This window comes from Balaenoptera acutorostrata, chromosome 15 (genome assembly GCF_949987535.1).
Source record: "Balaenoptera acutorostrata chromosome 15, mBalAcu1.1, whole genome shotgun sequence".
Lineage (NCBI taxonomy): Eukaryota > Metazoa > Chordata > Mammalia > Artiodactyla > Balaenopteridae > Balaenoptera > Balaenoptera acutorostrata.
In genome coordinates, this window is record NC_080078.1 from 44,937,362 (window position 1) to 44,951,775 (window position 14,414).

At 48.8% G+C, this 14,414-nt stretch overlaps 1 protein-coding gene across 3 annotated transcripts in view; it reads right to left on the reverse strand.

Moving 5' to 3' along the window:
- The window catches only part of NAPB (NSF attachment protein beta), a 41,077-nt gene that overhangs the window by 11,936 nt on the left and 14,727 nt on the right, over positions 1–14,414 (reverse strand). For 2 of the 3 annotated variants that reach the window (XM_007191873.2, XM_007191872.2), the window contains exons 2-7: positions 11,920–11,999; positions 7,258–7,374; positions 5,576–5,622; positions 5,407–5,484; positions 647–702; positions 391–475 (exon numbers count right to left, since the gene is read on the reverse strand). In XM_007191873.2, coding sequence (XP_007191935.1) covers positions 391–475; positions 647–702; positions 5,407–5,484; positions 5,576–5,622; positions 7,258–7,374; positions 11,920–11,999 — 463 coding nt within the window. The remainder of the gene's footprint in view (positions 1–390; positions 476–646; positions 703–5,406; positions 5,485–5,575; positions 5,623–7,257; positions 7,375–11,919; positions 12,000–14,414) is intronic. The other variant, XM_057528612.1, reaches the window with a different exon arrangement.

The following is a 14,414-nucleotide window of genomic DNA, read 5'->3' on the forward strand; positions in this document are numbered from 1 at the left end:
CAAACTGTGGACCATTACTGTCCCCCCTCGGTATCCAAGGGGGACTGGTTCCAGGACCACTGAGATACCAGTGTCCACGGATGCTCAAATCCCACAGTCGGCCCCCCATATCCGAGGTTCCACGTCCACGGACTCACACACCATGGGACTGGGAGGAGGGGAGGATGGGATTTCTTTGTGCGATGATGGAAGTATTCTAGAACCAGGCAGTGGTGCTGACTACACAACTTTGTGAATATATGCAAACTCACTGATGCGTACTCTTTAAGAGGCTGAATTATATGATACGTGAATTATATATCAATAAAAATCATTACTAAATAAAAAGTTGAATTTAAAAAGAAGATTCAGAATGCTTTCTGCCGGAAGCTGCGCAGACTGCAGCCTCACCTGCTCGAAGATCTCGATGGCCTTCTGGTACTGCTCCAGCTGGGCGGCGTACGCAGCCACTTTCAGCAGACATTTGTTAGCCGAGCTGAAACCGAGAACCAGAGCAGAGAGAAAACACTCCCGAAGAGAAATGACAAGACATCTCAGTGCACCTTCACGTGGTATGATGCAAGGGGCTCCCAGAGCAGAGTGAAGGTTTGTCTTTTATTACATGTAACAAAACCCACTGAATTATATCAAGAAAAATAATACTTGCCTATTGGATTCTTCCCCTTTGTAATAATCAGCTGATTGTTCGTAATGGGCGATAGCCTGCAAACACACACACGTTTTATTCAAACTATTTGTTTGAAGAGTTGCATTTAAAAACTACATTTGCACAGATATTTTTCCTATAAATAAACCTTTTCCAGGAACAAATCTTTCACAACCCGGCCTGCTTTATTTTGGGAACACAAGAAAGCATGCGCTTCCCAGCAGATGGCTTGCTGTCCATCAAAATCTCTTCTTCCCTACCTCCCACCCGACAAATGCCCTGCCACCCCGTCTCCCCAGGCCTGCTGCAGTTAGGGGCAGCCAGGTGACCTGTCCTTCCCAATGGGATGTAAGCAGACACGCTGTGGGCCACCTCCAGATGTGGCCCACACATCTGACTCTGCAGCCTTCTCCAGGCCTGTCCCCTTCCCGTGAGCTGGAAAGGCAAGGGCCACGTCTAGTGATGCTGGAAGCCGCAAACTGAACATGGCAGCCCTTCTGTCAGCCTGGTTCCCAAGTGATGCCCCCACCACCGCCAAACCCCAAGCAGTGACAGTGGACTGTTATTTCAGAGACATGTGAGGCCCTGTTCCATTCAGATCTATGGCTTGCTGCAGCAGCACAGACGTTCCTCACGGATACCTAAGGGTCATCCAGAATAAAGGTGTTGCCTTCCACCTAAGATGGGGGGAGCTGTGAACAATCAAGTGGAGAGGAAACAGGCTGCAGCCTGGAAAGCTAGAAGCCCTGGTCATGCTGCGGCTTAAGACTTAGTAAAATCGTAAAATCGGGCTTCCCTGGTGGCACAGTGGTTGCGAATCTGCCTGCCAATGCAGGGGATACGGGTTTGAGCCCTGGTCTGGGAGGATCCCACATGCCGCGGAGCAGCTAGGCCCGTGAGCCACAACTGCTGAGCCTGCGCGTCTGGAGCCTGTGCTCCGCAACAAGAGAGGCCGCGATAGTGAGAGGCCCGCGCACCGTGATGAAGAGTGGCCCCCGCTTGCTGCAACTAGAGAAAGCCCTCGCACAGAAACGAAGACCCAACACAGCCAAAAATAAAAATTAATTAATTAATTAATTTAAAAAAAATCACATTCTAAAGTATTTAGGAAAAAAAAAAAAAAAAGACTTAGTAAAATCAAGCACCTGACAGCTCAGAAAGCAGAACCGTGCCTGCTGGAGCAGTGACCCCATGGTTAAACATAATGGGCTACCCGGCTAAGATGAAGAATAACGATACAAAGTATCAGTACGAAAGTTCTTCATGAAATGGTAAATAAAAACAGTCAGAAAAGAGTATATACAAATACAGACACGTGGAGGAAACACCTGGAATCCACCCTTCTGGAGCACAGTCAGAGCCCTCTCTCTCTCTCTCTCACACACACACACACACACACACGCACACACACGCGCGCGCATGCTTTACTCTCCCACTACACCATTAGCTCTGAGGGCAGGCAGGCCCACGCGGCTTTGCTCCCAAGCCCAGCGCGACGCCTGTCACACAGCGGGTGCTCAGCAAACAGGTGCTGAGGGGACGTGGGCAGCTGCATTTCACAGGCGGTCCGGATTACACTACCAGCACCATCATGACTGATGGGAATGCCTACCAAAGAAAGGTTTCCCATGAATTTCTGATTAATCAAACATTATCTCTGAACTGTCCTCATTCTCTGAAGTACTTTGCACCCTTTCCCATCGTAATAATGGGGTAAGTATGGGAAACAATACCAAATCACTGTGTAAAGAGTATCAGGCTGTATAACCTCTTCCCAGGGAGGGAGCGTACGTACTACTCACCTTCCTGGCTCTTACCGCCCAGAACTCAGGGAACAGTGCTGGGCTGAACCATGTGGAACTGCTGTTTTGGAGGGTAAAAAAAAAGGCCAAGTGCGGATGACATGGTTTAACCTGACACTTAGTAAATAATGACACTGGTTCATCAAGACGTTATAGCTCTAAACTACAGCTAGATTTATCATAGTAAAAGAAAAATTCTGTTTGGTTTCTAATAATTAATAATGCTAATTAAACCACTAATCAAATTTCATGGTATTCCCAAGTTTTGACAGAAACTAGTTGAAAAAAAACTTACTTAGAGCTTAACAGAGAAGTTTCAGAGAAAAGAGGTTGGGCACGGGTTATCTTTGGATGTTCACACTAGTGTGGAATTTTAACATGTAGTGACATTAATCAGGCACAAGTCGACCCTTACACGTTAGAAATCAGCCCAGAGTATCTTACAATTTCAAGGATGATAATAAATTTCAAAAGTAGAACACAGCCGCCAATAACAACAACACACATAACAATAAATCCAGACACAAAAATCAGTTATTATCCTATAATTTGGGTAGCATGCCAAAGGAATCACAATACTCCTCCTTGGGGAGTCTGGTAAGCGTCACGGTGCTGGAGAACACTGGGCCCTGAAGGCAGAGACTGGGCTCTAGGACTGCGGTCACCACCAGAGTCTTAAGGCAAACGCAACAGCTAAGGGTCAAGCTCAAGAGTCCACTTTGTAGGTGAAACAGGCTTAAACAGCCTTCAACAGCCTTCAGATGGGATCATTCTTTCAGAACCTACGCCCTGAGAACCTGCCATAGACACTTACCCTACACTGTAACAGACAACACGAAATCACGTTCTCCAGGGGCTGAGACGGGCACGAGCCAGAGCTCCTCTGGGTCACTGATTATTACTGATTATTATTATATTAATGTTTTACTTGGAAGTCAAAGGAGCAACGTGAGTTTATGGAACTTCACATTTCCTTGTTCACCAGCTAAAATCTGAGTGAACCAGGGAACACATCGTGGCCACATTAACAGGGAAGAAACATAATGAATCAGACGTAAGATGCCTCAGTGTAACTGATTTTTCAAACAAACATCATGCGCCACCAACACAACCTGGAGAGTCCCACCAGGGAGGCGAGGGTGAGGGCGTTTCTAGACACAGGAGCCCAAACATGAGGGAACAAGACGAGCTGACCCCACGCGTGCGCTGAGTGATGTGGTCCTTACGACGCACCGTGACATGCCCCACGTAAGCGACAGGAGGTGCTGCCCATGGGCAACCTGCAGAACGGCAGGAACACCATGGGCGACAGGCTGCAGAAGCTCCCGTGACAAGCTGTCAACTTTGTTCAAGAAGAAGGAAAACAAGAGTTCACCACAGGTCATTTATCTGCCTTGAATCTTCTGGAGACGCATGTAGTAAAGAGGCTGCCCAAGACCACCCCGTAAGACAGAGGACTGACCACCGAGGACAGGAGCGGACGCAGCGGCCTCGGCTGGAGAAACACTCTGCCCCCCAGCGCTCATCCCCCCAAGGGGTTCAGCTCAGTAAAGACGTGGAGCCCACCCCAGCCACCCAGACTCGACTCCTCCTGCTCCGCCATCGACTCTGCACCAGGGAACAAAGGAGGGCGCAGGCCTGGGGCTCATCACGTCCTCCTGGGTCTGCAGAAAACCTCCCCCCAGAGACGGGGCATATGGCCGTGACGTAGGCAAGGTCTAAGGGCAGCCTCAGAAGAGCATGGCACAGTAGGACAAAACGGCTCAAAGCGAAGCCCATGAAACGAGCCAGAGAGTTCTGAGCTGCGTGACCACAAGGGGCATCAGCATGAAGTCAAAGGGCGACGTTAACAAGGCCTGTCTGACTGCAGCTGAGAGGGCCTCCCCGCCCGAGACCCCGGCTGCCCTGGCAGGTGCAGTGTGACAGTGAGGGCATCCTCTGCTCACTCGTCAGAGCCTGGGCTCTCGGACACACCGGTAAACCACAGGAAGGTTCAGGCTGACGTGGGGCACCCACTCCAGTGGAGGGAGACGGCAACACAGGGACGGTGAGCAGGCCATCACAGCGCCTGTAAGGGGGCCACCGAGGCGGGGGAGGCGTCCGGGTGTGTCCCCGTGAGGGCTGAGGTCCCAGTGTTAACTAGGTGGCTGTGATAGTTCTCATCCCAGTTACAAATGAGCAAAGCTCTGAAGGACAACTGACGTGCGGGAGAAGAGCTCAGAGCAAAGAGACAAGCAGCGCCAAGACCCTGAGGCGGAGCACACCTGTGCGAGGGTCAGCAGAGGTCAGGGTGGCTGCTGCAGGGGGAGCAGGAGAGCAAGGGGGGAGGAGGAGGAGGGGAACCTGAAAGGCGCTGGGTGAGGGGCCAATCCGTGGGGCGCAGGAGGCCACCTGCAAGGCTGGAAGCAGCGGAGAAACAATCTGATCTCCTGCGAACGAGGATGGCGAGTTACCAGCGTACACAGGACACTTCAAGCTGCGATGCTGCGTGAGCACAGACAGGACCACGGCAGCGAGCACAGTGAGGGCGGACGAGGGCCCAGCCCCGAGGTGAGAGAGGAGGAACCAGCCAAGGGTGGGGGGCAGAGAACCAAGCGGGGGCCGTGCTCCAGAGGCCGAGGGAAGAGGTGAAACAGGAGAGGAAGAGAGACAAGAGTGACAACGGTCCAGCGCGAGCAGCAAGCACGGGGTGAAGGGTGACCTCTGAGAGCTCAGCGTCCGCCCCAGACAGTGCAAGCCGTTCCTCCCCGACTCACGCCTGCTTCCCACGGCGCTCAGTTTTACATAAACGCCGTCCCCAGTTGGAGGGAGGCAGCCTGGGGAGCTGGCAGGGCTTTCCCTCCCGCCCCAGCCCAAGGTCTCCATGTGACCCTGTCTGCGCGCGCACCCCTCTGCCCTCACGAGCCCACTGCAGGGGCGCCTGGGGTCCCTGCCCGCCCCCCACCCCCGTCCGCACACCTTCTCGATGTCCACCAGCTCCGTCTCGTAGATCTCCGCGATGGTGATGTGGTGCTTGGCCGCGATCGTGAACCTTCCCTGGGGAGGAAACAAAGCAGTCACATCCCGGTTAACCGTGAGCTATCTCGAGGGTTCCACCCCACGGCCGCTCAAGCAAGGCATGTCTTACCATGTCTGTGTAAATGTCGATGGCTGCATTTAAGCAGTTGATAGCCTCTGAAGCGAAGGCATTCAAGAAAAACAATGAAAAATCCATTCAGTCAGAGGGTTCGCTGAGCCTGTCTTCCTGGCTGCCTGTACACGGCTAAGGGGCCCCGCTGGGGCGGGGCGGGGCGGGGCAGGGTGGTTGGCGAGAAGCAGACACACGTCCAGCCCCTCGGGGAGCCTGTCCACGGAGTGTCATCGCCACCTGTCAATCTATCCACTAAAGCCTAAGTGCAGCGCACCCCTCGCTGGCATCACGTGTACGTATTAATTTTGAAAGACAGTACTTTTTGTACAGTGTTAAAAGACGCTAACTTTCGGTGTACTAACAAATACCAATAGGAAGAAAAAATCTAATAAACGAGAGTGCTAATGACACTCATTTTCTGAAACAGTGAGCCGACAGCTCCCCACCACGCGGTGGCGTTTACAACGCTGGCAAGCGGTTGGCGGCTCCAAGTTTACTGCTTTTGTTCTAAAGAGGCAGCAGAGCAAAAAGGCCTGACCGAAGGATCAGAAAGATAAGTAGATGAGTGAAAATAAAAGCAATTTCCCCCTAAGCTGCGTAAGAAATGTGGATTGTTATGCCTTTAAAAATACAGAAAAATAGAAAAGCTACCCACAAAACCCACTCAAACCCCCCGCTAGGAATTTGATGCACTTTTCCTCCCTGTGTTTTCTGGATGCATTTCTATGAGCACTGACGTATTGTGAATTTCAGATTTCAGCTCTCCATGGTTCCTCAGCTGCCGTGAGAACATTTCCCAGGTCCGTGAGACGCCCTGAAGCCAGGGGTTCAGTGCCTGCAGCACGCTCTGAAATACTGATGTGAGGTGATTCTACTGTGCACTTAGGCTGTGCCCAGTTTTTCCCCTTTGGAAAATAAACTGTGGCTAATCCTGATACCACAGCCCTTGAAATAGCTTATTTCAATGTGATATATTCACAAGAGCTGGGATTTCTGTGTTAAACGGGCTGCTGAAACAAGGAGGGAGGTTCCACAGCCCTTGAAGTAGCTTATTTCAGTGTGATATATTCACAAGAGCTGGGATTTCTGTGTTAAACGGGCTGCTGAAACAAGGAGGAAGGGTCCACAGCCACCAGTCCATGTGTGGAGGGAGGAAATGAGGCCTTCAAGCGCTAAGTGTGCACTCCTCTAACTGAAAAAGAAAGAACGTCTGCAAAACTTCACCTCTTCGAATACCCAAGATCATTCTTTCCTCAAAACCTGAAGTGTCTGAAAAACACTTTTTAAAGAAGTCACATGAATGCCGTGTGAATAAGCTGTTTTCAACTACAGGATTTTACGACCTCCCATTAACTGGATCTCCACACACACTATTCGGGAGCGAGGGAACACTCGTTTCCTTTAGTGAGCGATGTACACACTCACACAATTAAGATAACACTTAGATAAAATTAACGCTAATTTCAAAAAAACTGTCCACAATGCAACTCCACAATGGAGTTCAAGAAAATGGTGTTGAGCACTAAGCTAGATAAATTTAACAGATTTTCTCCTCATAAAAGCGTCAGATGATTGCAGTTAAAAATCCCCAAATCTCCACCGTCCTGAAGCGCGAGCATCTCGCTCTAGCAGCACAACCTGCGGGAGGTCCGGCGGGCACGGGACAGAGCGCGGCTCACCTTGGGGGTCTGCCTTCTTGTAGGCGTTCCCAGCATCCACAAAGCTGGTGGCGGAGTCGTGTTTGCTCTGCAGCTGCATATGGAGCTTGGCTGCCTGACAAAACGCATTTCCTGCAGCTGCAGAAGACAAATGACTAAGTTAACACAGAGGAGCAAGCACCCTGCAGAGCGGCCCTGCTCCAGGAGCCGGGCCCACGCCTGCCTGGGGAAGGCCCCATCCCTGACGGCAGCACACGTGCCTGTGACCCAGTGCACCTAGGGTGGCCACAAAGACACCCAGGGGGACAGCAACAAGGGCTCCTCTCAGCCCCAGGCCTCCTTCCACACTAACCGCCCGGCGGCGGGTGTTCAGCTCCGTCCCCGGCACAGGCCCCGCACCAACAGGGCGTCTCCGCGGAGGCGTGAGGCTGGGAGGGCCCGCAGGCGAGGATGCGCACCGCCCATCTCTCTGTGTCCACTGGCTCAGCTGGCATCACCGGAGAAACAGCGACAAAGGCTCCCAGATAGAGCAGGCTCTCAAGGAGTGAGGATGAGGCCCACAATTTCGAAAGTCAAAGCTCTTTCCTAAGTTTATGACAATGTCTGACAGAGACCCATGAGGTTGAACTGTGCATGTCCCACTTGGTGTGGAACTGGCACACTTCCCCGCAGTCACACGGGTGCTGCCCGGGGGCACAGCGTGAGAGGTTCACGCACTCAGCTTTTCCAGAAAAGGTTCTGGATCAGGAAACGTGGCTTCTGGTGGGGCTGAAATGGAGGAACAAAGGAGGAAGGACCGGGCTGGGGCGGAAGAGGTCAGGCCCGCCCAGGAGGCTGTGAAGGTCAGCATGGGACCTGGACGAGGATGAACCCACTTCACCACGAGGTCCTCAAGCGCAGGGGAGAACCAGGACTGGGGGCGGCTCGTGAGGGTCTGGAGTCGGAAGTCAGGACTAGCAGGGATGGAGGAAGAGCTCGCCCCGTTAGGAGAGGCACCACCAAGAGTATCACAAAACCTCCTGGTACTTAAAAAAAATTTTCAGTCGTAAACGTTTCAAAGACATTCAGAAAAGTATAAAAAATAGTGACAGACGCCTAAGAACCCTGATGGTATTAAACATTTACTTTAAATTTCTTTTCAGAAACAGAACAGTCAATTCCACTGAAGCTTCAGTGGCTCTCCGTGTCCCAACCACACTCCCAGAGGAAACTACATAATTCCCACTGGGGTTTCTGGACCTTCACCCAAGGGAGAAGAGGCAGCACAACCCCTAAGCCAGGCTGCCCAGATTCAAGTCTTGCTCTGTGCAAGACAAAAGAGCGCCCAGGCACTTCTGAAAATATTTACCCACCAGCGTGGCCTGGGCCCTGCCAGTCCAAGCAGACACTGGCCTGAGGCTGGAGCTGGGACTGCAGAAGCCTGCCCACCAGGCCTTGACCCCTACCTTGGTGGACCGTGAACCCAGAGGCCCAGAGGAGGGGCCAAGCCACTGCCAGCGTGGTGGGCAGGCACCCAGGTCCTCCGGGCAGCTGTGAACTTCCCGGTGGCAGTTCAGGAACGTAGCAGCCAAAGAGTGGCTCTGATGGGCTCGGCCTCAGAAACGTGTAGCCATCACTCGGACCTTCTAGGCAAAACGCTCAGAACGGCCTGGCCCCAGGCACGTGCACGCATGTTGGCCACTGTCATTATCACACGTAAATCTGTCCTTAGAGAACACCTGTGCTTTGCTGTGTTTAAATATCATTGCTTCTTTTACAAGCGAATCCTCCCTCTCTCACCAATAATTTAATTTTTCACAGTTTATTTGTGCTGGCCGTCCCAGAACCAATCGTGGTCCATCCTTCCCAGGCTGAGGGTAACAGCACGGCATCCAGGCTCTGCCGTGTTGGCTCCACTTCCCCGGATGATTTTTTTTCTTTTAATAAATTTACTGATTGATTGATTGATTTTTTGGCTGCGTTGGGTCTTTGTTGCTGCGCGCAGGCTTTTCTCTAGTTGCGGTGAGCAGGAGCTACTCTTCGTTGCGGTGTGTGGGCTTCTCATTGTGGTGGCTTCTCTTTGTTGCGGAGCATGGGCTCTAGGCGTGCGAGCTTCAGTAGTTGTGGCACGCAGGCTCAGGAGTTGTGGCACACAGGCTTAGTTGCTCTGCGGTACGTGGGATCTTCCCGGACCAGGGCTCGAACCCGTGTCCCCTGCACTGGCAGGCGGATTCTTAACCACTGTGTCACCAGGGGAGTCCTCCCCAGACAATATTAAGAGCTTTGATTTTACAATTTCACGCTCCCACCTTCCAAAACTAGGTGCTGGCTCACTTTTTCAGGCTGAGCGCTCACTCCAACCACCGCTAACAAACGCCAGCTCCATCTCTCCAAACTTGGAAGTGGTTTAATACATGCTCCTTTAAAGACAAAGTTACACACTTTCTCAGGCCCAATTTCCTCAACTGTAAACATCTAATACCTGCCAGGATGACCTCTCAAAACTGGAGTAGCAGATGAATTAGTTTATAAAAAAACTTCTAAAACTATAAACAAATGCAGTGGTGTCACGATCACCACCACTAGGACATGGAAGTAATTTCAAAGAACCTGATTCTTTTTCAGTTTCTTATTTCATTTTTTAACCATTTTTTAAATTGAAGTAGAGTTGATTTACAATGCTCTGTTAGTTTCAGGTGTACAGCAAAGTGTTTCAGTTATATATATATCTATTCATTTTCAGATTCTTTTCCAATACAGGTTATTACAAAAGATTGAGTATAGTTTCCTGTGCTATACAATAGGTCCTTGTTGTTTATCTATTTTATGTATAGTGGTGTGTATCTGTTAATCCCAAATTCAAAGAACCTAATACTTATTAATTCACTACACAAATATGCTGAGTATCTATCGTGTTGCACATACTGGTCCAGGGCCTGTAGGTAGAGCAGAGATAAAGCCCAGAAACACCCTGGCTTTCTAACGTTTATGTTCTAGTGAGGGAGAGCACATAATAAAAGCACAGACAATACAAATGAACAAATGTACTTCATTTATTTTTGCTAGATGGTGGTAAGGGCATCGGAGAAAAGGGAACGGGGCTTCCCCGAAGAGAGGACTGCTATCTTTAAAAGCGACGGCCAGGAAAGACCTAAGACGACGATGACATTTGTAGAAGGACCTGGAAAAAACAGGGACTGGCCACACCCTACTGTAGGGAAGAGGGTGCCAGAGGGAGGGCACAGCACAGGCAGAGGCTCAGAGGAAAGAGCCGGGGAAGAAGGGGGTGGGCAGGAGAAGTGTCCAGAGTCGGGAGGGGATGGGAGATCGAGTAGATCCTGAAGGGCACCACGAAGGACTGTAGCTCTGATGTGAAATAACATGACCTGACTTAAGATTTAACAGGATTACTTTGTTTTCTTCATTAAAACACACTAGGAAAGTAAAGAAGCAGGGAGGTAACAGTCCAGGCAAGAGATCACTGGGGTCGGGGTGAGGAGTGCACACACGCCCCCTTCGGTTACATAACCGGTAATGCCCCTCTGAAAGGAATTTCCAAAGTTTAGAACATCTGGTCACCAGATAAAATAAATAAAGGGTCTTTTTAGATAAGATCACTTTTTACGTATGATTACAGGACCTGAACCAAACAGAAGATGTGAATACTAATACTCTTTTCTCCTCCATTTTAAAATACATTATAATTCAGGTGTAAATGCACTTTGGAAACAGAACATACGTTTTTAACCTACAACTAAACCTATAAAAAGAATTTTACAGCCAGAAAGGACCTTTTAGGGTCATCTAGTTCAACAGCATTTTCTTCACTGAAATGATTTTAAAGTGTCAGCCTTAGAAGCAAGGGGGAAAATCGTCACACTGCACACCTCACGCTTACATGATGCGATGTGTCACTGACATCTCGATCAAGCTGGGAAAGCACACGGGGAAACACACTTAGAGAGGGCAAGGTCCCGCCTCAGGTCATCCGCAGGTGCGAGGAGGCTGGAGACCCACGTCCTGCCCCATCAAAGGCTCTCTCCACCTGCACTACAGAAAAACCCCAGCACAGAACTTCTTTCTCCAGGGGTAGAGGATAAATTTGTTTCTCAAATCAGTGTTAGAAAGAGCCATCCCCTCTCAGAACAATGAAAAGAATTCTGATTTTATTTTGTGCCATTTCCCCCGGTTGAAAGCATTATGTTAGAAACTGACGAGTCTGTCAGGGTTTATAGAAATAACACCTCCCACTGCTGCATTTCTCAGTGGACCACAATCAGTTATCAGAGTAAGGAACGGTTAGAAATTCTCCACCAAGGTTTAGGTAAACAAAAGCAGACTCTCCTGTTTATCCTACTTGTTTTCAATACGTTTTACTACAGCTTTCATTCCTTGTGGTACTGAATTTATTTAAGCACATTAATAAAAAGCAAAGATTACTATTCTTAACTCCAAGTAATTTTAAGTCTTTTTAATCACCACATGCCCACTGTATGAAGTGGTTTACAGACACTAAAACAGACACGGCCTCTATGCTTAAACTTCAGCCAGGATTTCAAGCTTTGTTCCCTCGGATCAAGGCCCCCCTCTCCCGGTCCACAGCCAGCAGTTTTTCTAAGGGGAAGGCAGACAGTCATTTCCCCCTTCAAAGTGATTTTAAAGTTATTTGCCTAAAAAGCAAACAAACAAAAACTTTATACATACCACTCCAATTCTTAGCCATCTTGAACATATTTGCAGCTCTGGTATACATTTCACAAGCTTCTTCTATTCTTGTGTTTCCTCTGAGAAAAATTTTAAAATGAGGTTAAGTTTTACTATAACAACCATCCACATCCCTAATCCTCCCCTCCTCCTTCAAATAATAAACATTTAATGAGCAGTTACTATGCGCCAGACCAGCATCAGAGAACCTTAACAGCTGTTCAAAGGAGTTACTCTAATTATCCCTGTTGTCCAGATGAGGAAACTGAAACATAAGAAAGTAGCCACACAGCAAGTATGTCACAGAACTGAGACTCAAATACAGATGAAGCAGGACCCAGGGCTTACACCCTCAACCAGAGTCTTTTCCATGCATGAAAACTGAAGTTTTACTCATTCTGAGAAATGAGAAGTATAGTTTTCAAAGGAAATTAGGATAAAGACATCTTGACACTTTTAACATCGAAGAGTTCAGCCCTATGTTTATTCAGACTTAAAAGTACAAAGAAAACCCAGGGCTTCCCTGGTGGCCCAGTGGTTAAGAATCCGCCTGCCAATGCAGGGGACACGGGCTCGAGCCCTGGTTCGGGAAGATCCCACATGCCGCAGAACAACTAAGCCCATACGCCACAACTACTGAGCCTGCGCTCTAGAGCCCATGCTCTGCAACAAGAGAAGCCACCGCAATGAGAAGCCCGCGCACCACAACAAAGAGTAGCCCCCGCTTGCCACAACTAAAGAAAGCCAGCACGTGGCAACGAAGACTCAACGCAGCCAAAAATATAAATAAATAAATGAATGAATGAATGAATGATACTCAACATCATCAGCCATCAGAGAAATGCAAAGCAAACCACAAATGAGATATCACTTCACTCCCACTAGGCTGGCTAGAATCAAAAGACAGATCTAACAAGTGTCAGGGAGGATGTACGGAAACTGGGACCCTCATATACTGCCCGTCCAAGTGGCAAATTGTATAAAAAGCCACTTTGGATAACAGTTTGGCAGCTGCTCAAAAGGTTAAACATAGTTACTATATGACCCAGAAATTCTACTCCTAGGTACCTACCCAAGAGAAATGAAAACATTAGTCCACACAAAAGCTTGTACACAAATGTTCACAGCAGCATTATTCATGACAGACAAAAATGGAAACAACCCAAACGTCCATCAAATGATAAAGGAGGTACACACACAATGGAGGAGACCAGACAATAAAAAGGAATGAAGTACTGATCATACTACAACGTAGACGAGCCTCCAAAAAACATCATGTGAAGTGAAGAGCCAGTCCCAGAGGAGCACACCATTCACATGAAAGGTCTACAACAGGCCAGTCTACAAAGACAGAAAGCAGACTGGTGGTTGCCGAGAGCTGGAAGTGCTAGAGAAAAATGAGGGGGGAGGGTAAAGAGTTTCTTTCTGGGGTGATGAAAATGTTCTAAAACTGCTTGTTGTGATAGTTGCAAAGCTTGGTGAATATGCTTAAAACTACTCAACTGGACACTTTAAACGGGTGAATTGTATGGTATGTGAATTATATCTCAATAAAGCTGTTCCCCTCTCCTCTAAAAAAAACCCCTTTGGAAGCTATGTCACACAGCCAATGATAGAATGGCAACAAACCACACCAAAAATGAAGCGTCAGAATAGGCAAAGCCTTCTCTCACTCACACCTTCATGTTCCTTTTTCTCTACTTCAAAGCTACATTAAAAAAAAAAAAAGCTAATTATCCAGTGGAAAATTCCCAACTTGAGAAAGCTTTCAACCTTAGCCACAGCTCCTTGGAGCTAACAAAGGCTTGCCACTTTCTGTGTCTTATTTTTCTAACATGTACCAGGAATCATGAACTGTAATTATAGTGCAATCATTCTTCTTTTTTTTTTTTTAATTTATTTTTGGCTGCGTTGGGTATTCGTTGCTACTCGCAGGCTTTCTCTAGTTGTGGCGAGCAGGGGCTACTCTTCGTTGCAGTGCACAGGCTTCTCATTGCAGTGGCTTCTCTTGTTGCAGAGCATGGGCTCTAGGCGCGTGGGCTGCAGTAGTTGTGGCACATGGGCTCAGTAGTTGTGGCTCACGGGCTCTAGAGTACAGGCTCAGTAGTTGTGGCACACGGGCTTAGTTGCTCCGCAGCACATGGGATCTTCCCGGACCAGGGCTCGAACCCGTGTACCCTGCACTGGCAGGCGGATTCTTAACCAGTACGCCACCAGGGAAGTCCAGTGCAATTGTTCTTACTAAAGGTTTCCAAATAAAACTAGCTTAATTAAAATGTACTTTATCCTATTATTTTCAGAAGCAGGTTCAGCTAGGAATAATAGAACACCTATATTATGCTAGGTTTTATGCTGCATATTTCCACATGCCTTACATCATATTCATTATTACAACGACCACAAAAGATCTCCATGTCACAGAAGAGAAAACTGTACCTGCAGGTCAATGGCTTGCCCAAGGTCATCCAGCCAAGGTCAGTGGTGGAGCTGACACC